General features: G+C 39.2%; 1 protein-coding gene across 3 annotated transcripts in view; it reads left to right on the top strand.

Moving 5' to 3' along the window:
* The first annotated feature begins 1,603 nt into the window (after positions 1-1,603).
* Positions 1,604-27,360, top strand: part of PTGR2 (prostaglandin reductase 2) — a 28,274-nt gene continuing 2,517 nt past the window's right edge. Inside the window, exons 1-9 of one of the 3 annotated variants that reach the window (XM_034992935.1) lie at positions 1,604-1,726; positions 7,473-7,556; positions 9,230-9,348; positions 17,794-17,985; positions 21,038-21,208; positions 22,262-22,471; positions 23,378-23,499; positions 24,559-24,646; positions 26,867-26,906. In XM_034992935.1, coding sequence (XP_034848826.1) covers positions 7,520-7,556; positions 9,230-9,348; positions 17,794-17,985; positions 21,038-21,208; positions 22,262-22,471; positions 23,378-23,499; positions 24,559-24,646; positions 26,867-26,906 — 979 coding nt within the window. In that variant the 5' untranslated portion in view covers positions 1,604-1,726; positions 7,473-7,519. The other 2 variants (XM_034992936.1, XM_034992937.1) reach the window with 2 other exon arrangements.

Genomic DNA, 27,360 nt, shown 5'->3' with positions numbered 1-27,360 from the left:
GACAGACGCTTAACGACTGAGCCACCCAGGCACCCAGCATTTTCTTTTTTCATCAATTGGTTCAAGTTATTAAAAAAATGTTATTGAAGGTCTACCTGTACAAGACCAATAAGAGATAAGCTCCTGCCTGAGTTTGCAAAGTACTATAATCTTTCCAGTCCTTTCCTGAAGCTTTCTCAAAGGAAGTTAAAAATTTCAGAGATGAGGGGCACCTGAGTGGCTCAGTCGGTTGAGCGTCTGCCTTTGCCTTGGGTCTTGATCCCACGGTCCTGGGATGGAGTGGCGTGTTGGGCTCTCTGCTCAGCAGGGAGCCTGCTTCTCCCTCTCCCTCTGCGGGCTGCTCCCCGGGGTTGTGCTCTCTGTCCAATAAATAAATAAAATCTTAAACAAAATTTTTAAGAGATAAAGCTACCAGAAGCTCCAACCTGTTGAATGATTCTTACCCTCTTGCTCACTACCCCAGTCATCATTCAGCTACTGAATACCATGATGTATGCTGAGCTATTAGCTCTGACATGAATACAATATAAATAGCAATTCCTTCACCTGCCTAATTCAGAATGGTCTCTCTTAGGGTTTATTAAAGTCCCTGGGGATCCAAGCTGTCTTAGGAATAAGTCTTGCTCAACCCAGTTCAACACAAAAGGCAATTAATAATTAATGAAATTGAGAAATCAGTTCACACTGTAGCAGGGGCACAGGGGTGCAAGGGTACCTGGCTCTGGGGATTTGACCAGGTTTGGCCACTTGCCGCTAATAAAATCCAAAGGCAGAGAGACAAAAGGTGAAAAGAGAAAGGCATTTTATTTCAGTGAGGCTAACAATGGGAAAACAGTGGACTAGTGTCTCAAAGACTGCCTCCAAAGTGCTGAAAATACTTCCAGGTTTATATAAGGAAAATGTGGGGCAAAGGTCATGGGTATGTGCAGGTGGGCAGTAAAGGTCACATCAGTCATTGTCTTGGGGTCAGTCACTGGGGTCTTGCTGGCTCAGGGCAGTCCTTACTGCTTGAGGGGATGCTTTGCCTGCAGGATCTTTTGCCTGAGTTAGGAGATAGACTTGAAAGAATTTAATCAATTAGAAAGTCAAAAAGGAAGCAGTTGAATTCCTCTTTCAACATTGGGTAATCCATCTTTGAGGAAGCTGGGATTCTTTGTGAAAGAAAAGACAGCCCTGTTGTAAGGGAAAGGGTCCTAGCCCAGCAATCTGGAGAGGCAATTTTAACCCCAACATTGCCCCTAACCAGCAGAAAAGTGGGTGGTCCAACCACATCAGCTCTCCAAGTCTCAGTTTCCCTGCCTATAAAACCAGGGATAGGCTTGATGGCCGCTGTCTCACTGTAATTTCCCCCAATCTGAGGCTCAGAGAGAAGTCCATACAACGAATTAAATTCCTGAGTAGCTCAGTCAGGTACGCCACCCACTCTTGATTTGGGCTCAGACCTCTGCCCCTCCCCCGCCAGCAACAACAAAAAACCCCACAACACACTGCCCAGACACGTGAGGAGCCTTTAAAACTCCGCACCTTCCCCACCTCTCTCCGAAACGTGGGAACCCAGAAAACTTGCCTAAACCGTAAAAGCCCGCCGCTGGAGCGGAGGGGGCGGAGGCGAGGAGCAGAGGTCTAGCAGTGCGCCTGCGTACTGGGTTCGGAGGCCCGAGGTCGCGCGGCAGGCCCCTCGCAAGCTCCACACGCCGCGCGAGATTTCCTCCCCAGCTGCGTGGGGGTGAGTGCCGGGAGAGGGGCGGCCCCACAGCTGCTGGCCGGGGAACCCTGGGCTGGCTCGCGCCCTCCGGGTGTGGGAGGATCGAGGAGCCAGGGTGGCCTCCATTTTTTTCCCGGAGCTGCGGCGACGCGGGCGTCATTGCCTAGGTCACTAGGCTAGGGAATGCTCCAGAACAACAGAGGCAGATTTTTTTTTTTTACTTAACTGTTGGGAGTAAGCAACCTCGAGTTTGGACGTAATTGTGTTTAAGGTGCGTCTGGGACGTTCATTTAACACATTTTATTGAGCCCCCTATCATGTGCCATACAGAGTGAACATAAATCGTGGACACATATCCCGCTTACAGCCAGGGAAGCCAGTTTGAAATTTGGGCTGTAGGCGCAGATTTTTATTAATTTCCGTGTGAATGGTTGGTAGTGGGAGCCAGAGAGGAAGGGGAGGTCAGTATGGGAAAGGGGAAGAGCCAGGCAGGAATCCCCAGATATTAGACTTGGGCAGGAGGAGGAAACCAGAACACTCAAAAGGAGAGGGAGCGACCAGCGAGCCAGAAAGAGTGGAGGAAATCCCAGAGATTTCCGCCTTTTATAACAAGGCCGTGTCAGCACAGCCGTTTATGGCAGGATAATTGAACGAGATCAGGATAGGGAAGTGTTTTGTTGAAAAAGATATTAAGAAGCTCATGTTATGGAAGTGGGATGTATTGTGTTTGATTGAGTGTGGGTTCCAGTGTCGGTCATTACCAGTTGTGCAAACATGGGCAAGTTATTCGACCGCTCTGTTTACTCCCTTTCCTCGTCTAGAAAATGGGGATAAATGACAGTAGCATCTTCATAGAGTTGTTGGGTGGAAGGGTTAAGCGAAACAATGATTATAAAAACTTTTGCCCAGTTCTGGCACTTAGTAGCATTTCGGAAGACTGGCTGAGAGAAGAGCCTTTCTTAAGATCCCACGTGATTAGAACCCAGCCAAGTACTCTGTCTCCTTAGTTCAGTGCCCTTTTCCTAATACTAGGCTACAAGGTAGACGCTCAAATAACACACTCTTTATGACCAGCACAGGAGTGAAATTTTCTTTTCTTAAAGATTTTATTTATTTATTTGATAGCGTGCACAAGCAGGGGCAACAGCAGAGGGAGAGAAGAAGCAGACTCCCCGCTGAGCAGGGAAGCCTGATGCGGGGGCGGGAGTGAATTTTTCAGTTGATTCTTGATCTGGTGTTATTTTGGTATATTACTTAACATAATTGGAAATCCACTTAATATCAGACCAAACAAACATGGTGTGCTTAATGTCAGTCAATAAAGAGTTGAGTGTCCCCTCCCCCCTCCTCTACTAGAGATGAATGTCACACCACCACTACGTCCTCCTTTCAGCTCTAGAACTAGGTGTGTCATATTTTAAGATTTTAATTTTGTTACTAAATCAAGTTCTTCATGTTTTATTTTTATTTATTATTATTATTTTTTTAAAGATTTTATTTATTTGAGAGCGAGGATGAGAGACAGCATGAGAGGGAGGAGGGTTAGAGGGAGAAGCAGGCCCCCCACTGAGCAGGGAGCCTGATGCGGGACTCGATCCCGGGACTCCAGGATCCTGACCTGAGCCGAAGGCAGTCGCTTAACCAACGGAGCCACCCAGGCGCCTAAGTTCTTTATGTTTTAAATGTGTTGTTTGTGGTCCTATCAAGGGATATTGTGCAATTATCCTATCTTAGTTAATTTTCGTATTTGACAGGTGAAAACTTTCTAATTTAATACAGAAGAAGAGAAATTTGATAGTGTACTTTTAATTTGATAAACAGCATTTGGACAAATCTACAGTGTGCATATTTTAGAGAAAGCATACATTGAAAGTAATCAGGGAAGAGGGCAAATATGAAACTTCACTTGGGAAGACTCCTTTGAAAATTATGGTGCTGTTAATAACCACTTTGGGGCAGTTACCTTTGGATCCAGCATCAAATTGGAAAAATTTGCTTTTTAATTCTTCCATAATTTACACATAAGGTGATTCAATAGAAAATTTCCTTTTAAAAATATGTTTAGGGGCACCTGGGTGGCTCAGTCGGTTAAGCGTCTGCCTTCAGCTCAGGTCATGATCCCAGGGTCCTGGGATCGAGTCCCACATCGGGCTCCCTGCTCGGCAGGGGGCCTGCTTCTCCCTCTCCCACTCTCCCTGCTTGTGTTCCCTCTCGCTGTCTCTCTCTCTGTCAAATTAAAAAAATATATATATGTTTAGCCCCACAAAATATTTTGGACTTCTTAATGTGATGAAATAGGATGCACACAGCATCACCTTTAAAGATTCTTGCCTAAAAAACTGAACCTGCATCTAATCAAATCTCTAGGTCTAACTACTAGTCAGGGATGGTGGGAGGTATGGATGGGGAAAATAAAAGAATGAGGTAAATGACACCATGAGGAAGCAATCAAAGGACATTCCATAGACAAAGGAATTAAGCAACAAATGTTTCTTCAACAATCGATGGCATGAAATAAAAAAGGAGAGGAGACTCAAAAGGTAGTATGTGAACCTTGAATCCTGATTCTAAAGAACCAATTGTGAAAAGACATGTTTGAGGGTTGCTGGAGGGGAGGGAGTTGGGGGGATGGGGTAACTGGGTGATAGACATTAAGGAGAGCACGTGATGTAATGGGCACTGGGTGTTACATAACACTGATGAATCACTGACCTCTACCTCTGAAACCAATAATACATTATATGTTAGTTAATTGAATTTAAATTTAAAAAAGGGAAAATTAAATAAATTGCCTACAGTTGGCAAAAAAAAGACATGTTTGAGACAATCAGGGAATTTGAATATGTACTAGGTATTAGATAATGTTAAAGAATTACCTATATTAACAGTTCTATCAGGTTAATGGTATAGTGTTTATTTATTTTTAAGATTTTATTTATTTTTTGACAGAAAGAGACACAGCGAGAGAGGGAACACTAGCAGGGCGAGTGGGAGAGGGAGAACAGGCTTCCCGCGGAGCGGGGAGCCTGATGATGTAGGGCTCGAGCCCAGGACCCCGGACCCTGGGATCATGACCTGAGCCGAAGGCAGACGCTTAACAACTGAGCCACCCAGGCGCCCCTAGTATTTGTTTTTAAAATAATCTGTTACCAGAGATCCAAACCGAGGGATTTTTGGCAGTAGGATGATGTCTGGGATTGTTTTAAGGGGAAACAGGGAAATGCAGTCTTTTAGCAGAGCAACATTGTGCATGAAAGAGAGAAAGGATATTGAGGGCAGCTAGCCATTAATGTCACAACCAGTGAGGTTATAAATACATATATTATAAAAAGAAAGTGTTCTTCCTTCTGTCTTACTGAATGTTGCTAACATCATTTAGGTCTTAATTGGGAGTAGAATTCCCTTCCTCTAGGAAAGAGTACCTGTAGGAGGGTTGGACATCATTATATGGCTCTATATCTAAAAACCCTGTTTGTGGGAGATTGTGGGACAATAGTGCAAAGAGGGAGGCATGCGAGATCTGGTATGAGAAGATTTATATTCCAGTCCCAACTCCTCTGCTTACCTGCCGTGTGATCTTGGGTACAAACTGTATCTCTGCTTTCCCTGTAAAATGAGAATAGTAATATATTTACCTATATAACTTTGTTTTAAAGAATAAGTAATGGAATCTTTGTGAAAATTCTGTATAAATTATCTCCGTATAAATACCATGGTAAGCAAGATTTGAGAAATACCCTGTGATGATTATTTAACTTTTTTTGGAGTATATATGCATATCAGGTTTATTTAGGATACTTAGGTACTTTATAGGATACAGAGAAAAATGAGGAAATTGAAATATCCTGCAAACTGAGAAACTGGATTAGGAGTAGAGTTATGCATAAACAAAATTACCCCGTGATACAAGGCAAGGGATTATTAAATGTCAAATGGATTTACAGATGGTTGTCACATGTCTAAGTGTGCTGCTGTGTAAAATCTTTTACAATATAAAATTAGAAATGATGTTAAGAGCTAAATATGTTGCAATTGTCATAAAAAATAAGTGGTTGATAAAATTGTTTTCCTTCGGGCTTCTCAATGTTAGTACTAGAGATGATAAAATACCTAAGGAGAGAAGACAGAAGTGGTATGGTAAATAAGTATATTAATTTTAAGAAAGATAATGTTTGCTTAGCATTTTAGAAGTCAAACAACTTAAACATACAGGATGGAAATTTTTTTTTTTTAAGATTTTTATTTATTTGACAGAAACACAGTGAGAGAGGGAACACAAGCAGGGGGAGTGGGAGAGGGAGAAGCAGGCTCCCCGCAGAGCAGGGAGCCCGATGCAGGCTCGATCCCAGGACCCTGGGATCCTGACCTGAGCCGAAGGCAGACGCTTAACGACTGAGCCACCCAGGCACCCCCAGGATGGAAATTTTTATGTAGTAGTTAAGAGATTGGCTCTGGAATGTCAGGCAGCTTGGGTTTGAATTTTAGCTCCACCACCTTAGGAAAGTGCTTAAACCCTTTAAGGCTCAGTTTCCTCCTCTGTAAAATGGGAATAATACTACTACTTATTAGGATAGTTAGGAGATTAAAAGAGTATATATATTTGGGGATCAGGATCGGTCAGGACTAGTAGGATCAGTCAGTAGAGCATGTGACTCTTTTTTTTTTTTTTTAAAGATTTTTATTTATTTATTTGACAGAGAGAGAGATAGCAAGAGCAGGAACACAAGCAGGGGGAGTGGGAGAGGGAGAAGCAGGCTCCCCGCCGAGCAGGGAGCCCGATGTGGGACTCGATCCCAGGACCCTGGGATCATGACCTGAGCCGAAGGCAGACGCTTAACGACTGAGCCACCCAGGCGCCCCAAGCATGTGACTCTTGATCTCAGGATTGTAAGGTCGAGCCCCACGTTGGGTGTGGAGATTACTTAAAATCTTTGAAAAAAGAATATATACATGAAATATTAAATGAATATATGTGTGTGTGTGTATATATTTCATAGCACTCCCAGTAGTGCTTGGCACATAGTAACACTCCCTAAGATCAGGGCTGTTTCCCCCAAGTCAGATAGTGCCAGCACTGGAACTTCATTTTGTTTCTTTCATTAGCTCAAATTGAAAATCCAGAATAAACTGATCCTTTACTTTTTTATTGTGCCATTCTGTATTACAGAATTTCCTATGATGTGAGGATTTAAAAATGCTTTCAATGTTTTCCTTGTTTTTTTTTTTTAGTAATTTCTACACCCAACATGGGGCTCAAACTCAGAATCCCGAGGTCAAGAGTCACATGCTCTTCCAACTGAGCCAGCCAAGCATCTCTGATGTTTTACTTCTATTATAAACAAAACTGTTAATTTCCATTTTGATAAATGAATAAAATATTTTTTGAAAATTTGGTTACATCTCAAGCAGCTAGTGTTTTTATTTTGCTACTAGATTAACTGTTTGACTCTGGAGGAATAAATCATGTTTTCTTTTAATCAAGCCACAGTGGGAGGCTTACTCATGATGGTATAAAATGAATGTGCTTGAATTATGAGGCCAAAAACATTTTGTCTTAGTCTTTTGAACTTGTTCCTATTAGCCAAAAATTCTAACTAGATTTAGTCTTTCTTTACATATTTGCAGAGGCAAACTCTGACAGCAGACTGTATCTTTTCTGGATCCTAAATTTGATTTGTCTTCTCCTTGTTCAAAAACACAAATGTGCTTTTTTTTTAATTGCTGAATATTTTAAAACTCTGTGATTTAAAAACTTTTCTGTTTATAGGAGTTATTTTATACAGAAATCTTGTGAGACCCCTGTGCAGCAAGGTGATGATTGTACAAAGAGTGGTATTGAATTCCCGACCTGGTATGTATTTGTCTGTGATGAATGAACAGCTGTGGTCTTTGATAATTATTGTTATTTTTAAAGATTTATTTATGAGACAGCAGAGGGAGGGGCAGAAGGAAAGGGGGAAGGAGAGAATCTCAAGTAGACTCCCTGCTGAGCACGGAGCCCAAGGTCGGTGGATCCCATTACTCTGAGATCATGACCTGAGCAGAAATTAGTAGTGGGACACTGAACTAACTGAGCCACCAGGCACCCCAGTCTTTGATAATTATTAATGAAAATGAAGGAACAAAAAGTAATAGTCAATGTGGTAAATTAAGTTAGGAAGATATTAACCGTAGTAGAGATACTAGAAGAAACTCTTTAAGCAGTGTAATATCAGTTTTTAAAGTGGTTACTTATTTATCAAGGCTGTTTGTTGAAGAAGAAAAGGTATTTTGGAATTATTATGTTTAAAAGATTATACTACAAATATATATAGCTTTTGTTTTTTCTTTGTAGTATGTATCACTGATTCTTAAAATTTGCCTTTCTGTTTTATGTGAAAAGCACTGACCTATGTCTGTGCTGACATCTAACCTGAATCATAGGAACTTAGGTGTGGAAATAACCTGGGAGGTTTGGGTGCGTGCTGCTTTGGTTTTACTGTTTACTTAGTGTGTGGCCTGGGGAAATCACTTACCTTGTCTGTTTTTCCTCCCCGCCCCCACTTACCTTTTCTGACTTCAGTTTTAGTAAAGTGAGCTGTTAGATTAAAATGTTTATATTCTGTTGCCACCTTAGACATTGGATGATTTAATCAATAGGAAGTTTGCTTATATTAAACATAACTGAGTAAGAATACACTTTTAGTGATGGCATATTCTGCTTACAGATTTTTCTTTCAATATTTCAAATTTTCTAGTTTTCAAGGCTTTTTAATTTATTTTAAAATAGGCTTCACACCAGTGTGGGGCTTGAACCCACAACCTTGAGATCAAGAGTTGCATGCTCCACCAACTGAGCCAGCCAGGTGCCCCAAGACTTTACTTTTTTAAAAAATTGCATTCATTTAAGTTTCCATTTCTTCTTAAAATGAGGAAGGAAAGTTAACTATTTGTTTTGGCTGATGTGGTGTTTCTGCTACCTTGTAAATTTTGGATTTTCATAATTTAAAGTGGCTGTGAGTTTTCACGTTTTGAAATCCTATAATTTTAAAACAGATGAGGTGATTTATCTGTAATCATCTTTAAAAAGAAATTTTGAGGTTGTTAGCAATATTCCACAGGAACTTCTTGGGGAAAATCAAGAGCAATTGAAACTATTTGAAGAATTTATTTATTTATTTATTTATTTTTAAAAGATTTTATTTATTTATTTGACAGAGAGAGACACAGCGAGAGAGGGAACACAAGCAGGGGGAGTGGGAGAGGGAGAAGCAGGCTCCCGGCAGAGCAGGGAGCCCGATGTGGGACTCGATCCCAGGACCCTGGGATCATGACCTGAGCCGAAGGCAGTCGCCCAACCGACTGAGGCACCCAGGCGCCCTATTTGAAGAATTTATACTGTATTACAGAGAAATTACAAAACAATATAGATTTATTCATGTCTGTATTAAAGGGGAGTTATCTGAATCCTAGAGTTACCCTCTAAAGAATAATAAATACATAGGAAAGTAACTTTTTGATTTTATATTTTCCTTAATATTTTAGGAAAAAATGGTAATCCAGTGGCAGAAAATTTCCGAGTAGAAGAAGTAAATTTATCAGATAATATCAATGAAGGACAAGTACAAGTGAGAACTCTTTATCTTTCTGTGGATCCATACATGGTAAGAATCAGGATTTTGTGACTTGGTGAAAATTAATTTTATTTTCATATTTTGTATGTTGCATCTCAATTTTATTGTGCAATCCTTATGATTAATAAATATTTGAGCAATTATATCTTGATACCTGGGAATTACAGGTTGCCTTTGTTTTTAAATTCACTAGTGTTATGAAGGAATGTTATAGAAGAATGTTTTCATAATAGTAGTACATGTGGTTAATCAGGTTCTTTCAAATGTCCAGATCACTTCCCAGTGGTAAATAAAGCTTAAAGATAGTAAATTAGGATTGGACATTCTCTCAGATTGATCTAGTTTACAAGGCAGGCTGTGTATAAGACCTTTATTCTAGTTGGTCTCTCTTTAAAGACCTACTTATGTATTTTAGAGAGAGCGGTGGGGAGGGGCAGAGGGAGAGAGAAACTGAAGCAGACTCTGCACTGAGCCCGACACGGGGCTCAGTCTCATGACCCTGAGATCACGATCTGAGCCAAAACCAAGAGTCGGAAGCTTAACCAACTGCACCATCCAGGCACCCCACTAGTTGGTCTCTTTTTGAAGGAACAGACTCACTTTTAGAGAAAGGAGATTTATTGAAAAATACTGTTTAGGACTGCTGCTGAGAAGCCCTCAGGCACATGGACTTAGACTATACCGAGATAGTTTTTGCTTCTCCTTTTCCTGTACAAATGCTTTTTATTTCATCTTCTTGCCTGATTAGAACCTCCAGTACAATGTTACATAGAAGAGGTGAGAGTGGACATCTTTATTTTATTCCTAGATCTTAGGGAGAAAGCATTCAGTCTTTTACCATTAAGTATGATGTGGGATTTGGTAGATACCCTTTATCAGGTTAAGGAGATTTCCTCCTATTCCTGATTTGGTTCCTGGTTTGTTGAATGTTTTATCATAAAGGGATGTTTTTTGTTTTTGCTTTTATTGTGATAAGATATATATAACAAAATATGCCATTTTAACAATTTTCAAGTGTATAATTCAGTGGCATTAAGAACGTTCACAATGTTGTGCAGCCATTACCACTTTCCATTTCCAGAACTTTTTCATCATCCAAAACAGAAATTCTGTGTCCATTAAATAATAAAGTCCTCCTTACTCCCTCCCCTCAGAAGTTTTAGATTTTGTCATATGCATTTTCTGCTTCTGTTGAGATGATCATGTGGTTTTGCTTTTTAATCTATTGATATGGTTTATTATATTAATTTTTAGATGTTAAATCAGTCTTGCATTCTTGGAATAAATGACACTTGTTCCTGGTGTATAATTCCTTGATATGTTTTTGGATTTATTTTTTTTTTTTTAAGATTTTATTTATTTTTTGAGAGAGACAGGGATAGTGAGAGACAGCACAGGCAGGGAGAAGAGGGAGAAGCAGGCCCCCCGCTGAGCAGGGAGCCCGATGCAGGGCTCGATCCCAAGACCCTTGGATCATGACCAGAGCCAAAAGCGGACGTTTAACCAACTGAGCCACCCAGGCACCCATAAGATTTTTTTTTTTAAGATTTATTTACTTATTTATTTGAGAGAGAGGGAGAGTGTGTGTGTGTGCATGCACAAACGGAAGGAGGAGCAGAGGGAGAGGGACAAGCAGACTCTACTCTGAGTGCGAAGCCCAATGTGGGGCTCGATGTGGGTGACTGAGCCACCTAGGTGCCCCAGTATGTTGTTGGAAGTTTGCTACTATTTTGTTGAGTTTTTTTGTATCCATTTAAGGTTATGAGACTATATTCATGGTCTATTGTTTTCTTGTGATGTGTTTGCCTGACTTTTGTATCAGGGTACGATGGGCCTCAGAATGGGTTGGGAAATGTTCCCTCCTGTTCTGTTTTTGGAAGAGTTTGTGAAGAATTGGTATTCTTGAATAGATTGGTAGAATTCATCAATGAAGCTATCTGGCCTGGGTTTTCTTTTTGGAGAGTTTTAAAATTACTAGTTCAATATCTTTGTTTTAGGTCTACTAAGATTTTCTGTTTCTTCTTGAGTCAGCTTCTGGGTATTTGTCCATTTCATCTAAGTTGTGTAATTTATTAGCATACAGTTCTTAGTATTTCCTTATAATCCTTTTTTATTTCTGAAAGATAGGTAATAATACCCTTTCTTTCATTCCTGATTTTAGTAATTTAAGTCTTGTCTATTTTTTCTTGGTCAGTTTAGCTAAAACTTTGTCAGTTTTGTTAATTTTTCAAAGGACCAACTTTTGGTTTTGTTGATTTTCTGTATTGTTTTCCTATTGTCCATTTCATTAATTTCTGTTCGTTGTACTAATTTTACAGCTTCCTGTGAGTATTTATGTAAAATAAAAAGTTAAAAGAAAATCAGGATAGCTTAGGGGCGCCTGGGTGGCTCAGTTGGTTAAACCACTGCCTTCAGCTCAGGTCATGATTCCAGAGTCCTGGGATCGAGCCCCGCATCGGGCTCCCTGCTCATGCAGGAAGCCTGCTTCTCCCTCTGCCTGCCGCTCCCCCTGCTTGTGCTCTTTCTCTCTCTCTTGCTATCTCTCTCTCTGTGTCAAATAAATAAATCTTTAAAAAAAAAAAAGAAAATCAGGATAGCTTATTCAATAAACTGTGTTGGATCAGTTGACTGTATACTTTTGGGAAAAAATTACATTCTTAGCTCAATCCTTCACTAGAATAAATTCCAAGAGATAATAAAAAAATTAAAGAAAAAAATGAAACTATAAAAAATTTTAGGGGGCACCTGGGTGGCTCAGTTGTTAAGCATCTGACTCTTGATTTCAGGTCATGATCTCAGGTCATGCATTGGCTCTGCACTGGATGTGGGGCCTGCTTAAGATTCTCTCAGAGGGTGGGGGGATGGGTTAGCCGGGTGATGGGTATTAAGGAGGGCATGTATTGCTTGGAGCACTGGGTGTTATTCACAAACAATGAATCATGGAACACTACATCAAAACTAATGATGTAATGTATGGTGACTAACATGAAAAAAAAGAAGATTCTCTCTCCCTATATATGTCTGGGTAAACAATTGAATGGTGTTGGGGAATGAAAGACTTTGTAAGAATGAGAGCAAACCCAGCTAATACGAAAAAACATGATTGATAAATATAACTACTTAAAAAAAACACTATTTTGTGAGACACAATAAAATAGCATGTACAAAATCAAAAGATAAATGGCAAACTTAGAAAAGTTTGCAGTATAAATAAGAAAAAAGATGATATGAACGACATTCAGAAAGCTCCTATACATTAGTCTGTGAAAAGTAGAAAGTTGGCCAAAGAAACAAATAAGCAATTTATAATCTCTTTCTGTATTACTGTTTCTGTACTGTCTGCTTGCCTCCTCCTTTTGGCTTTTAAAGTGCCGTTGTAAGGGATAAAGAAAATCCTGAAGAAAAGTGCCGTTTTCTGCCAGGAGAGTTGTAGCTTTGGGAAGGCTCCTTTTCCCTCTGATCCAGGAGTGCAGTTCAGCCTCTTTGAGTGACAGCAGTCACACTCGATTATGCTAACAGTGGAAAGCAAATTGATTCTTCCCTGGGCTAGGAAGAAATTTTTCTTTATGGGCTAGGGAAATGAGGTGGTGATTGGTCTAGAACATTCTAAATAGACAAATGTTCAAGTTGATACAGAGGGGTAAATTAGGTCACTGATTTCCCACAGACCTAAAGATGCTCCACCTTTCAATGGCAGCTAAGACAAGCTCAGTCAAGCTATGGGCCTCAACACTCTTCAACACACTCAACACTGTGCTAAGCAAATCACATGAGGAGAATAATTACCACAAATTCAAGAGAAAAATGACAGTGCACTATTTAGTATTTAGAGTCAATTCTTGATGATGACTGGTTTGGATTTCTTAAGACTTCACCTCTCAGCGTATAAGACATAGCTCAGGGCACAAAGGATTACCCATGTCCTGATGAACAAAATGTAAAGCATGTCATTTAAGCCCAGGATAATAAGTACAAAGTAAATTAAGAGAATAAAATTTACCAAAATAAAGCCAAGGTTCAAGGTTAGAAGGGTTTTAAAAATCAGAGCAGTCAAAAAGGAACAGTTGAAAACAAGCAGAAAGGATGTGTTTTACACAGTATTCTTTAAGTTGGAACAAACTTCCTATTCAGCAGAATTCCCTCTGAGAGTCTTACAGTGAGAGAGATTTATGACCCAAAGATTTTAGGAGAGATGATGAAACAACTAAGATTATGACATGAATTGAATTCATGACCTCCACTTCTAAATACCCTCAACCTCAAAACAACAAAAACAGAAAACCTCTTTTTCCTCTAGGGAAGTATATAGCTCCTCCATCCACTCATTTCATGCTACAAAGCACTGAGTTTTTCTTGAGAATTTTGTCTCTTTGTTCTCTGTAGTCATTCTGTCAGTCAACCTCAGGTCCTGCAGATCCTACTTCTAAGTACATCTCAATTCAGTACACTTCCCCATAAATTCCAAGGACATCTACCTAGTCTGAATGACCATTGTTTCCTCTCCCAATGGGGTATCCTTGCATACACTCTTTGCCCCCTTAGATGGTCTTCCACACTGCAGCCAGAAAGATATTTTTACAAAGCAACTAATCATGTCACCTTTATCTTTAATGGCTTTCCTTTAGTCTTGAGATAAAGACTAACGTTCTGGACATGGTCTAAGATGCTACATAGTCTGTTGCAAATGACAAGATTTCGGGTTTTTTGATGGCTGCATAATATTCCATTGTGTGTGTGTGTGTATGTATGTGTGTGTGTGTATATATATGTATGTGTGTGTATATATATATACACACAGCACATCGTGGATGGAACTAGAGGGTATTATGCTAAGTGAAATAAGTCAATCAGAGAAAGACATGTATCATGATCTCACTGATATGAGGAATTCTTAATCTCAGGAAACAAACTGAGGGTTGCTGGAGTGGTGGGGGTGGGAGGGGTGGGGTGGCTGGGTGATAGACATTGGGGAGGGTATGTGCTATGGTGAGCGCTGTGAATTGTGTAAGACTGATGAATCACAGACATGTACCTCTGAAACAAATAATACATTATATGTTAAAAAAAAAAAAAGATAGGGGTGCCTGGTTGGCTCAGTTGGTTAAGTGGCTGCCTTCGGCTCAGGTCGTGATCCCAGGATCCTGGGATCGAGCCCCGCATCGGGCTCCTTGCTCTGCGGGAAGCCTGCTTCTCCCTCTCCCACTCCCCCTGCTTGTGTTCCCTCTCTTGCTCTGTCTCTCTCTGTCAAATGAATAAATAAAATCTTAAAAAAAAAAAAAAAAGATACTAGGAAGGGAAAAATGAAGGGGGGGATATTGGAGGGGGAGACGAACCATGAGAGACTATGGACTCTGAGAAACAAACTGAGGGTTCTAGAGGGGAGGGGGGTGGGGGGATGGGTTAGCCTGGTGATAGGTATTAAAGAGGGCACGTATTGAATGGAGCACTGGGTGTTATACGCAAACAGTGAATTGTGGAACACTACATCAAAAACTAATGATGTAATGTATGGTGATTAACATAATAAAATAAAATTAAAAAAATAAAATAGCCTAATGAAATGTTAGGTCAGTTGTTAACAAGATCTACCATAACACTGTACTCATAGAATAAATAAATACTTGCTGATGAAAAAAAAAAAGATGCTACATAGTCTGGTCCCTGTTTGCCTGCCCAGCCTTACCATACCCTACTTTACTTCTTCCTCTTGTACCCTGGCCACACTGGGCCTCTTATTATGTGTAACACACCAGTGGCCCTTTTTGCTCAAGCCTTATATTAGCCCTGTTTTTCCTTTTCTGTATTTTTTAATGCTTTCATATTTTAGGGGTCTTCCTAATCCTGGAGAGACTGCCCCTACCAGCATATTTTTAGAGATAACAAACATCTTGCCTGGAACATACCAACCACCTCCTTCATCTAATTCTCACACACCAACCCAATATTTTCTGTGCCCCAAATCACCAAAGGGCCAGGTGCCAGACAACTAGGGACCACTCCTATAAGCCAGAGCCCATGGAAATTATTCAAACTGTCTAATCCTAAACTTACTCAAGTTTGCCTACCCTGTCTTGCCCATTTCTTCCCCCTGAAACCACAGTAAAGACTCTGGGCCAGGGGCGCCTGGGTGGCTCAGTCGTTAAGCATCTGCCTTCGGCTCAGGTCATGATCCCGGGGTCCTGAGATCGAGCCCCGCATTGGGCTCTCTGCTCAGCGGGAAGCCTGCTTCTCCCTCTCCACTCCCCCTGCTTGTGTTCCCTCTCTTGCTGTGTCTCTCTCTGTCAAATAAATAAATAAAATCTTTAAAAAAAAAAAAAAAGACTCTGGGCCATGCTCTCCTGTTGCTGCTTTTTCTTCCTGACTAACTCTGGTGCTTCCCTGTGTTACCACACAGGGCTCCTCCTCTTGGGAATTGTAAGTAATAAACTCTTCCTTCAAGGCAGTTGTCTCCGTGTCTGTTGTTTTACTATACCTGACTAAAAATCCTGAGTACGAATTAAAACAGGCCTTCATACATGCTGTCCCTCTGTCTTCCTCCCACGCCTCTCCCATTACGTGGCCAACTCCTGTTATTCCCTCAAAGCCTGCATTAAAAGGATTTGCTTTGGTAAATTACCTTGATTCCTCAGACTAGTCCTCTCTCTGTTAAATTTTCTCAAAACAGTACCTTGATCTATAGCATTTATCCCAGTTGTAATGAAGAATTATCTGTGTAGTTACTAGATGTCTGTCTTCCCTAATAAAGAGTAAACTTACGGAGACAGAGGTCTTATTTATCACTATATTTCCAGTCACTAGCATGGTGTTTATTAAGTATTGAAGGAGGAAAGAAAATAATTTTGGTTGCTTTTACTAGACATTGTTCTTAAAAAAATAATATATCCAAATTCATAACTAATTTTATTTTATTTATTTTTTTTTCAAATTTCCAAATCCATTTATTAGTTCTTATTCTTACTGTGCTGACAGCTGGCATCATTACTTCCTGCCCTTATTAAGCAAGATCATAATTAATTTTAATCACCATGTGTACACAGTATTTTACATGGTTGTATTTAATGTATATATACTACTTTGATATTTAAGTGACTTTATGTACATACTTTCATATGAAAAACCAGTCCAAATATCATTATTTTGGTGGTTATATAATATTCTATTGTGTTGACATCATTTGCTCACCCATGGAGAATTACTTGTTCCTGTTTTTCTGTTAGACCAGAGTCAGGTCCTAGTAGAGCATGTGACTACTCTTGATGTCACGGTTGTTAGTTCGAGCCCCACACTGGGTGTAGAGATTACTTTAAAAAATAAAAATAAATTACCTTAAAAAAGAAGAGAAAGAGGGTCGGGTCCTTGGTCTGGCAGTATTCAGTGGCTGTTACTCTTGCTCTCTAAGAACACTTGGGAGGGGCACACTAGCAGAAGTGTATTGTCATAGAAGCTTCTGCCTCAATTCCCTGTTTGGTCCTTTTCCCTGGTGAAAACTATACCACATGGGGCCCCTTAATCAAGTAGCCTTCTATCTTTTCTATCTCCTGGACCACACTGTGGGCCTCTACATCTTGGCCTTCATGAGTGGGCAAGAGTGAGCCACAGAGAAGAAGAAAGCCTGGATTGCTTCCCAGAGATATCTTTAGCTCTAGTCCTGTGGAAAGGTGTGGTGTCATTGTGATATTTTGTCTTCATAGAATAAAGAGAACATCCACCTAAGGTTAGGGGGTATGATGTAATGCTTGGCCTGAAATTGTGATGAACAACTGTGTAAAAATAGTTTCATTTCTTCTTGGGTTATTTTCATTGAGGAAGCAGAATCGCTAGGCCAATAGAAATGAGTAGTATTATGGTTTATATGTTGACAGTTTGTTTTCTATAAAAAATGGACAGTTTCGTAATAGCAACATGTAAGTGTAGGTCATTTGCCACAATCCATTGAAGCCATTGACACAGTATTTTGTATTATTTTTGCTAGTGTAATGTATTAGTACTTACATTTCTTTAATTGTTTAAAAATTTTAACAGCTTTATTGAAATATAATTCATCTATCATACAGTTTATACATTTAAAGTGTACAATTAAGGGGCGCCTGGCTGGCTCAGTCAGAAGAGCATGCGACTCTTGATCCTGGGGTCATGAGTTCAAGCCCCATGATGGGTGTAGAGATGACTAAAAATAAGTAGATAAATAAATAAACTTAAAAAAATAAAGTGTGCAATTCAGTGGTTTTTAGTCTGTTCACAAAGTTGTGGACCTTTCTAATTGTACTTCTTTACTAATTAGAGAGGGTATACATCTTTTTTTCAGGATAAAAAATAACTGAAAGGAAGATAGAATTTAAGATAAATATGATTTGTTTGACTAAGACTTTATTTAACATTACTGACTATATACCTTTCTTTTAGTCACCAGGTAAATTAATAAACTGGCCAGTATTATCAGGCAGAATTATTCTAATCAACATTTTTCTTTTTTAGCGTTGCAGAATGAATGAAGACACTGGTACTGATTATATAAGAGCTTGGCAGTTGTCTCAAGTGGTTGATGGTGGAGGTATTGGGATTGTAGAAGAAAGCAAACACATAAATTTTACCAAAGGCGATTTTGTGATTTCTTTATATTGGCCCTGGCAAACCAAGGTTATTCTGGATGGAAATAGCCTTGAAAAGGTGATGTATAATATACAATATCTGGATTCCCCCCTCCCCCATTAATTTTTACTTTGTGAATTTGGCATTCAGTTTGTTATCAGGGAAAAATAATAAAAGCATATATTTTCTTTTAGATAGCTTCCAAAATGTGGAAAACCTTTGTTTCTTTTGCACTGTGGGCCTAACTATATATGACAGCTCTTAAGATTATTAGTGGATGGGGCGCCTGGGTGGCTCAGTTGGTTAAGGGACTGCCTTCGGCTCAGGTCATGATCCTGGAGTCCCTGGATCGAGTCCCGCATCGGGCTCCCTGCTCAGCAGGGAGTCTGCTTCTCCCTCTGACCCTCCCCCCTCTCATGTACTCGCTCTCTCTCATTCTCTCTCTCTCAAATAAATAAATAAAATCTTTTTTTTTTTAAAAAAGATTATTAGTGGATGGTGGTGTTTTCTGTGTTTATTTCTCAAATTTTGCATATATAAAATAAAACCTGAATTGTAAGCATCAAAAAATATTTTATGCCAACAACCAGAAGGCCCCTTAGAGTTGTGTGCTTTAAAGTTTCTTGAGAAATTGCCATTTGACTTAAGAAATGCATTTGGTTTGTTCTTGAAATTACTTTTTCTATCAAAGTCCTGAGTTCAGTTTCTGCTACTACTTGAATCATGTGAAATTACCAATATTTGTCTGTTTTGACCTATAAAACCTGGCAGCTTCATGTAATTCAACCTAATATATGTCATCAGGGAAGTTACTTTATGCCTTTGACCCTTAGTTTCTTCATGTGCAAGATGAAAATAGTAGCTCTCTCACAAATAAGTGTGGAGATTAGATGCTATGAGAAATATGACTAAGATTTTCTTAAAAGTTTTATAAAATTTTAGTACTTTTTTAAAAGATTTTTTAATTTTTTTTTTTTTTAAGATTTTATTTATTTATTTGACAGAGAGACACAGTGAGAGAGGGAACACAAGCAGGGGGAGTGGGAGAGGGAGAAGCAGGCTCCCGGCAGAGCAGGGAGCCCAATGTGGGACTCGATCCCAGGACCCTGGGATCATGACCTGAGCCGAAGGCAGTTGCTTAACCAACTGAGCCACCCAGGCGCCCAGATTTTTTAATTTTTAAAATTAATTTGAGAGAGGGAGAGCACGAGTGGGAGTGGGGGAGGGGCACAGGGGGAGAGAGAGGGAGAAGCAAGCTCCCCACTGAGTAGGGAGCCGCACATGGGGCTCGATCCCAGGACCCTGGGACCATGACCCAAGCTGAAGGTAGACGCTTAACCAACTGAGCCACCCAGGTGCCTTTAGTACTTTTTATTATTACAAGATGCAAATGATATGTGGCAGACGTTATACAATAATTTTCAACTTAATGGTACTAGTAAAATATATTTAACTAGAAATTTCTTAGCCAGGAAGTGAAAAAGAAATATGCAGCAGGTTCTGGTTTTCCCTGTCATTGTGCTATGGTGGGAAATGGAGCAGTTGGGGAGAGCTTAAAAGGCTTTAGGCACAGGTATTAGAAATGAGGAAGAGGAATTCAAAAGGGATGGAGAAAGGATATTTGCTAACACAAACATATCTTTCAATGTTTTTATATTGGCTTTACTAATAAATAACTATTACCTACATGAAATATTTCTGTGTGGACCTTTCTAAATATTGTTGACTTTAATATCTCAATTACCTTTATGTACATACTAGATTTAACTGATAGCTGTTTAAGACTGCTGAATACAAACTGCCATTTTATTTATGACAGTTTAAGTACAAATCAAATTAAGATGGTGAATCTTAATTACTTTTGGTGGTTTATTAAGTTTTTACCAAAATATTCAATTTCTTAAAAAATTATTATAAAATTTTTATGGTAGGGAGTCTTTCCATACCATTTCTCTTGATCCAATTCCTCCTAACTTTACAGATAAGAAAACAGACACAGAGAATGTAGAAGTATAATTAATTATTGATAGGGCCTGGTAAACATATAAACATCAATGCTAAATACTAAAAAGTTGAGAGAGCCCTCATTTTATTCTGTAATTAAACTAAAAGAAATGTATCACACTTTCCTTATATTTTTATGGTACACTTTAAGCATCAGTAGGGTTTGAGCTGATTTTTATATGGATAAATGTTTACTTTGGAATTGCTCAGAGATTTTAAAACCTTCCAACTCTGCCTAGTGTTTTCCCCTTAAATATTTCTTCTCTTTTTATGTACTTGGGGCATTGACAAGAAAGAATGGTTAGTGTGTTTTGTTTTTTTTTGTTTAGATTTTATTTATTTGACACAAAGAGAGAGAGAGTGAGCACACAAGCAGGGGCAGCAGCAGAGGGAGAGGGAGAAACAGGCATTCCGCTGAGCAGGGAGCCCAATGCAGGGCTCAGTCCCAGGATCCTGGGATCATGACCTGAGCCTAAGGCAGATGCTTAACCGACTGAGCCACCCAGGCACCCCTCATGTGGGAATTCTTTAAAGTTTTTGTTTGTTTTTTTACTATAAAGAGAAGTAATATTCATTTCTTTTTTACTTTGTACAAGTAAATTATAGAATTTTAGCAAGACTGAATGGCTCACTGTTCTAGAAACCATATTGGGTTGTTTATTAGTCTGCTTGGAATGCCATTAGAAAATACCATAGACTGGTGGCTTAAACCACAGAAATTTATTTTCTCACAGTTCTGGAGGCTAAAACTCTGAGATCTAGGTGCTGGAAAATTTGGTTTGTAGTGAAGGCTCTCTTTCTGGCTTGCAGTTGGCTGCCTTTTTGCTGTGTCCTCACAGAGCATTCAGCCTTTCGTTTGTGCACATGCAGAGAAAGAGCTCTGGTGTCTCTTCCTGTTCTCATCAGGAAACAAGTCCTGCTGGATTAGGGCCCCTTCCTTACGACTTTATTTAACCTTTATTATCTCCATAAAGACCCTTTCTCCAAATATAGTTACATTAAGGGACAGGTCATCAACATAAGAATTTGGGTGGGATACAACAGTCCATAACAGGTTGTTTCTACCTTGTTGACTTAAAACAGGAATTCCTAGTATTATTTTTTAAAGTTATATATTTTATTTTAGGTAGACCCACAACTTGTGGATGGGAACCTTTCATACTTTCTTGGAGCTATAGGTATGCCTGGTTTGACTTCCTTGATTGGGATACAGGAAAAAGGTCATATAACTGGTGGATCTAATCAGACAATGGTTGTTAGTGGAGCTGCTGGTGCTTGTGGATCCTTGGCCGGGCAGGTAAAATTTCTGAGAATTATTTGATTTTCTAAAAAAGTGGTCATAATCAAATTTCTGGATACATGTATATAATTTAAAATAGAAAATTGAACAAATTTATAATGTTGTTTTACACATTTCGGGTAGAAATGATGTTATTACGTGCTTAGACTCTCTTCATAACAACATGAAAAACATAGATTTCTGTATCTTGTTCTCTGTAATAAATAACAAAATAGATATGGTAAATGCTAGAGCATTGCTTTAATCAATATAAGGAAGAAGCTCATAGAGTACCTATCTGGAATTCATGACTTAAAAGGTAAACTCATATTTTTGAAAAGAATCTTCAACTAAGAGGGCACTTACTGGGTTCTAGAATTATAGTAAGGGTTATAATAGAATTTTATTTTATTTTATTTTATTTTTATTTATTTATTTATTTTTTAAAGATTTTATTTATTTGACAGAGAGAGATACAGCGAGAGAGGGAACACAAACGGGGAGTGGGAGAGGGAGAAGCAGGCTTCCCGCGGAGCAGGGAGCCCGATGTGGGGCTCGATTCCAGAACTCTGGGATCATGACCTGAGCTGAAGGCAGATGCTTAACAACTGAGCCACCCAGGCGCCCCTTATGATAGAATTTTAAAGTAAATTGTTTTATGAATAACAGCCTTTATAGTGTGAAAACCATTGAAACAAAACATTTTTTTTTCTTTTTTTTTGAAACAAAACATTTTATCATAGTGGTGATTTTTAGTTCCTCAGAGGCCTGAAAAATATTGAACTGCAAGACAGTGATATTTTGAGTCTGACTATTCCTTTTATGAAATCAGCTTTAAATTGTGTGATTTAAAAACTAAGTCTATGTTAGTCAGTCTTCATTTTTTTAGGAGTGACATTATATCTGGTCTCAATTCTTTTGGTTTCAAGTTAGTTTAAGCCAACAGCTCTGTAATCAAACCTAATTGTGATGAATACTCTCATATACTTGTAATATGTTGTATGCTTTCACATTTTTACACTTAAATGTGGCAACAGAAAATTGTTTAATTTTTAAAAATTTCCCCCCTAGATTGGCCATTTGATGGGCTGTTCCAGAGTGGTGGGAATTTGTGGAACACAGGAGAAGTGCCTCTTTCTGACCTCAGAACTAGGCTTTGATGCTGCAGTTAATTATAAAAAGGGGAATGTGGCAGAACAGCTCCGTGAATTATGCCCAGCTGGAGTGGATGTTTACTTTGACAATGTTGGTGGTGACATCAGTGATGCAGTGATAAGTCAGGTTGTGTGCCGATTTGTTTGTTATAAATTTGAATACTATGTTTTATTTGAAGTGCTATCTTTTTACTTGATACTGAGAAAAAAAACTGTAAAATTCTAGGGTTTATTGTGAGAAATAACGTAATGATCAGTATTGTAATTAGATGATACCGAAAAGCTTGCTGACACCTACTTCCATTTGCTTGCAGATTTGCACATGAGCATCAGTTTCAGTTCTTTGCTAGCAATATTATATTTTTTACCTGCAATTTATTTTTGTCAAAAATTACAGTTGTAGTGGTGCCTGGCTGGCTTGGTTGGTCAGTCATGGAACTCTTGATCTCAGGGTTGTGTGTTCTAGCCCCATGCTGGGTGTAGAGATTACTTAAAAATAAAATCTGTAAAAAAAAAAATTACAGTCGTATTGTTCAAATGGTGAAGTTTTGACCCTAATTCCCTATCAACTAACTCACAGCCATGGCCTCTGACTTCGGGTAGGGAAAGGATTTTCATAGATTACAGATATTTACATATTTTTATTGACAAGGTTATAAAATATGAATGTTAGCTATTAACACTGCATTGTCCTTTACTATATGTAAAATTATTCGCAGTTGAGGTTATTTAAATCCAAGAGAAGACTTTACGGCTACTACTGACGGTAGCAACAATGGCAACACCAGTGTAATTCTTTTGCACATTACCGAACTCTCACTTACCTCTATGTTCCTTTGGAGGGGACTTGTTTCCTAGTTAACTAAAACTCTTAAAAACATATAAGGTGTAAATCTGCAAAGCAAAATCAGTTAATCGGCACCAATTGATTAAATATAATAATCAAGGAGGCTTTCATTGAAGCCGCCATAAAATCAGTAAACATAGGTAAGGCATATATTTTGGGGTATAATAATCAATTTTCTCTGAACAGATGAATCAGAACAGCCATATCATCCTGTGTGGTCAAATTTCTCAGTACAACAAAGATGTGCCTTATCCTCCTCCACTACCCCCTGCTGTAGAAGCAATCCAAAAAGAAAGAAACATCACAAGGTATGGTCTACCCTTTTCCCCTTATTACCAGGTTCATGAGTTTAAAGATCATGGATGTATATAAAATGTATGTTCTTCATATATAATTTTTCTTTATCTTTAAAAAAGATTTATGTATTTCAGAGAGCGAGAGAGCACACTTGTACTCACACAGAGGGGAGGGGCAGAGAGAGAAGGGGGAGAGAAGCAGACTCCCCGATGAGCCGAGCGTGGAGCACACTGCTGGGCTTGATCTTATGACCCTGAGATGATGACCTGAGCCTCAGTCAGGAGTCAGACACTCAACCATCTGAGCCATCCAAGCGCCCCTATAATTTTCCCGTATTAAATAAAACTTGAAAATATACATTTTAAGCCAGTTCAATATTTAGGTTTTTGTCAACTAGTGCCCTGGCAGAAAACTTTCTAAAGATGCATCTGTTCTATCAGTCTTTTGCAAGTCTTTTTTTCCCCAAGTGATAGAAACTCAACTCACATTGGCTTAAGTACAAAGGAAATTTATTGGCTCGTGTTTCTGAGAAGTCCGGTGTTAGTATTGACTTAGATTTGGCTGGATAAAAGGTTTGCGTAGTGGCATCGCTACTCAGTTTTTCTCTACCTCTGGGCCGTGCTTTCTTTTGGGTTGGCTCTGTTCCCTCGCAGGCTCTTTTGCAGCACAGCAAGAGGATGATTGTTATCTCTTGTCTTATACCAGGTTAGCAACCCAAGCAAAAAGAGAACAGCTCTCTCCTCTCGGTTTTGTTAAGTCCCAAAGCTGATACTTACTGGCTCAGACTGGCCTGGCTTTGGTCACAGATGGGTGAGGAAAGGATACTACCCACAAAGTTAAATCACAGTGCTAATTACCAAACAGAGTTCTGGATGCTGGCCAGACAAAACAATAGAAGTTCACTATACTTAAACCTGTAACTACACCTAAAACTGTATCTGACCAGACTCTGTGTGGTTAAGTCCTAATGTTTGAAAGATCAACAGATATTAGAGTTCTGGAATGATTTGGTTTTGGACTATTCCACCCTCCATAGTCTCTGATCATTATCCTTTTCTTCCCCACTACAGAGAAAGATTTCTGGTGTTGAACTATAAGGACAAATTTGAGTCTGGCATTCTACAGCTGAGTCAGTGGTTTAAAGAAGGGAAGCTAAAGGTAGAACTTTGCTTCTGTTGTTTATCAATATCATTTGTCTGCTACTTAATATACTTTTCTGTTATTTGAATTTATGATGGCAAACATAACTTCATAATAAAAATTCCTACAAAATTGTACTAAATATTGTAAATTAAGTTTACTCCCAGGTGAGTATAACCTCCTAATTGAGAAACTCTTTCCTGTTAGTACCTTTATCTAAGATTTCATTAACCTTTACTTTTCTTAGACTATATTACAAGGTAAATAGGTGTTTTTTTCCAAATTTTAATATTCATTACTTTAACAAATATTTATGGAATGCTACTATGTGTTAGAAACTGTGCTTCTCAAAAATCTTATAAGCACCTCCTTGTACCCCTAACCCTCTAGCACCATACATCTTTTGTTCCCTCCCTGATACTCTGATATATCTTGGTTGCTGGCTCAAGATCAAGTTATTAATCTGGGGTCTAGAGATCCTGACCTAGGATGTTCTTGAAACTTGCAAATGATAGGCAAAGTTATATGTGTATGTGCTTATGTTTACGTACTTTGTTTTTTGAAAAGAGATTGTATAGTTTGTGATATTACCAGTTGAAGATGAGACAGTGGGAAAAGAGGATTTTATTTTTTTATTTTTATATATATATATATATTTTTTTAAGATTTTATTTTTATTTGAGAGAGAGAGAATGAGAGACAGCATGAGAGGGAGGAGGGTCAGAGGGAGAAGCAGACTCTCCACTGAGCAGGGAGCCCGATGCGGGGCTCGATCCCGGGACTCCAGGATCATGACCTGAGCCGAAGGCAGTCGCTTAACCGACTGAGCCACCCAGGCGCCCCTATTTTTATATTTTTAAAAGATTTATCTACCTGTTCTACAGAGAGAGAGAGAGAGACCGTTGTGAGCGGTGGGGAGGGGCAAGGAGAGAGGGAGAGAATCTCAAGTAGACTCGCCACAGAGCCCAGAGCCCAGAGCCCAGAGCCCAGAGCCTAGAGCCTGATGCCAGACTCAGTCCCACGACCTGAGCTGAAATCAAGAGTCAGATGCTTGACTGACTGTCACCCAGGCGCCCCAAGAGGATTTTATTTTATTTTTTCTTAAAGTTTTTTTTTTTTTTAAGATTTTATTTATTTATCTGAGAGAGAGAATGGGAGACAGAGAGCATGAGAGGGAGAAGCAGACTCCCCGCCGAGCAGGGAGCCCGATGCGGGACTCGATCTGGGGACTCCAGGATCATGACCTGAGCCGAAGGCAGTTGCTTAACCAACTGAGCCATCCAGGCGCCCCGAGGATTTTATTTTATTTTATTTTATTTTTATTTATTTATTTTTTTAAAGATTTTATTTATTTTTCAACAGAGAGAGAGAGACAGCGAGAGAGAGAACACAATCGGGGGAGTGGGAGAGGGAGAAGCAGGCTTCCTGCTGAGCAGGGAGCCCGATGTGGGACTCGATCCCAGGACCCTGGGATCATGACCTGAGCCGAAGGCAGGCGCTTAACGACTGAACCACCCAGGCGCCCCCGAGGATTTTATTTTTAAAAATCATTTCATAGGAAACTTTTCTGTGCTACCTCCATGAAATGAGGAATATCTATTTTTAGACAGAAAGTGCTAAATAGTGTTGCTGTCCTTTGCAAAAATGAAGAATATTACAGTTGACCCTAAGCACCTCAGGGGTTAAAGGTGCTGACACCCTCTCCTTCCATGCAGTTGAAAATCCCGGTATATCTTTTGACTCCCCCAAAACTACTAATAGCCTACTATTGACCAGGAGCCTTACTGATAACATAAACAGTTGATTACCACATATTTTGTGTGTTATGTGTAATTTATACTATATATATTTTTTTTAAGATTTTATTTATTTATTTGACAGAGATAGCAAGAGAGGGAACACAGGCTTGGGGGAACTGGAGAGGGAGAAGCAGGCTCCCTACTGGCTTGAAGCCAGGGACCAGGACCCTGGGATCATGACCTGAGCCAAAGACGGACACTTAACTACTGAGCCATCCAGGCGCCCCTATACTGTATTCTTTACAGTAAGCTAGAGAAAAGAAAGTGTTATTAAGAAAATCACAAGGAAGGGAAAATACATATATAGTACTGTACCATGTTTATAAAAAAGATCTGTGTATAAATAGATGTGCACAGTTCAAACCCATGTTGCTCAGGGTCAACTATAAGTAGATACACTGACCTAAAGAGTACTATATGTAGCTATTTTGATTTCCAGATCAAAGAGACTGTGCTAAATGGATTGGAAAACATGGGAGGTAAGATGGATGTCGATTTATTTATTATATGCATGAGCTTGCACAAATACTCCCTTTTTTCCTTGAATTGTACTTCACTGGTGTTTTTTTCTTTTTAAATCATTTCTTTCTTTCCTATAAAACCACCCTGCGGGTTTACTTAAATATCTTCATCAAACTCTGTTAAAGTTCAGCTTAGAGGTATTTAAGAAGTATTGTTTTCACATTTCAAATCATAAAATAAGTGTTTCTTTGGTTTTGAAACAAGTTATTAAAAAAATGTAAGAATCATGAAAGTCATTTAGCTTCTAGGTAACTTTTTCAGATTGAATGGTTTTATTTATTTATTTATTTGTTTGTTTGTTTGTTTGTTTGTTTATTTGAGAGAGAGAGAGCCAGTGAGCATGAGCAGGGGGGAGGAGCAGAGGAAGAGGAAGAAGCAGGCTCCCTGCTGAGCAGGGAGCCCAAACTCTGG

This window comes from Mirounga leonina, unplaced genomic scaffold, assembly GCF_011800145.1.
Source record: "Mirounga leonina isolate KUSES-001 unplaced genomic scaffold, KU_Mleo_1.0 Mir_82, whole genome shotgun sequence".
NCBI classification, from domain to species: domain Eukaryota; kingdom Metazoa; phylum Chordata; class Mammalia; order Carnivora; family Phocidae; genus Mirounga; species Mirounga leonina.
The sequence above is the reverse complement of the archived record's forward strand: the minus strand, read 5'-3'. Positions and strand labels throughout refer to the sequence as shown.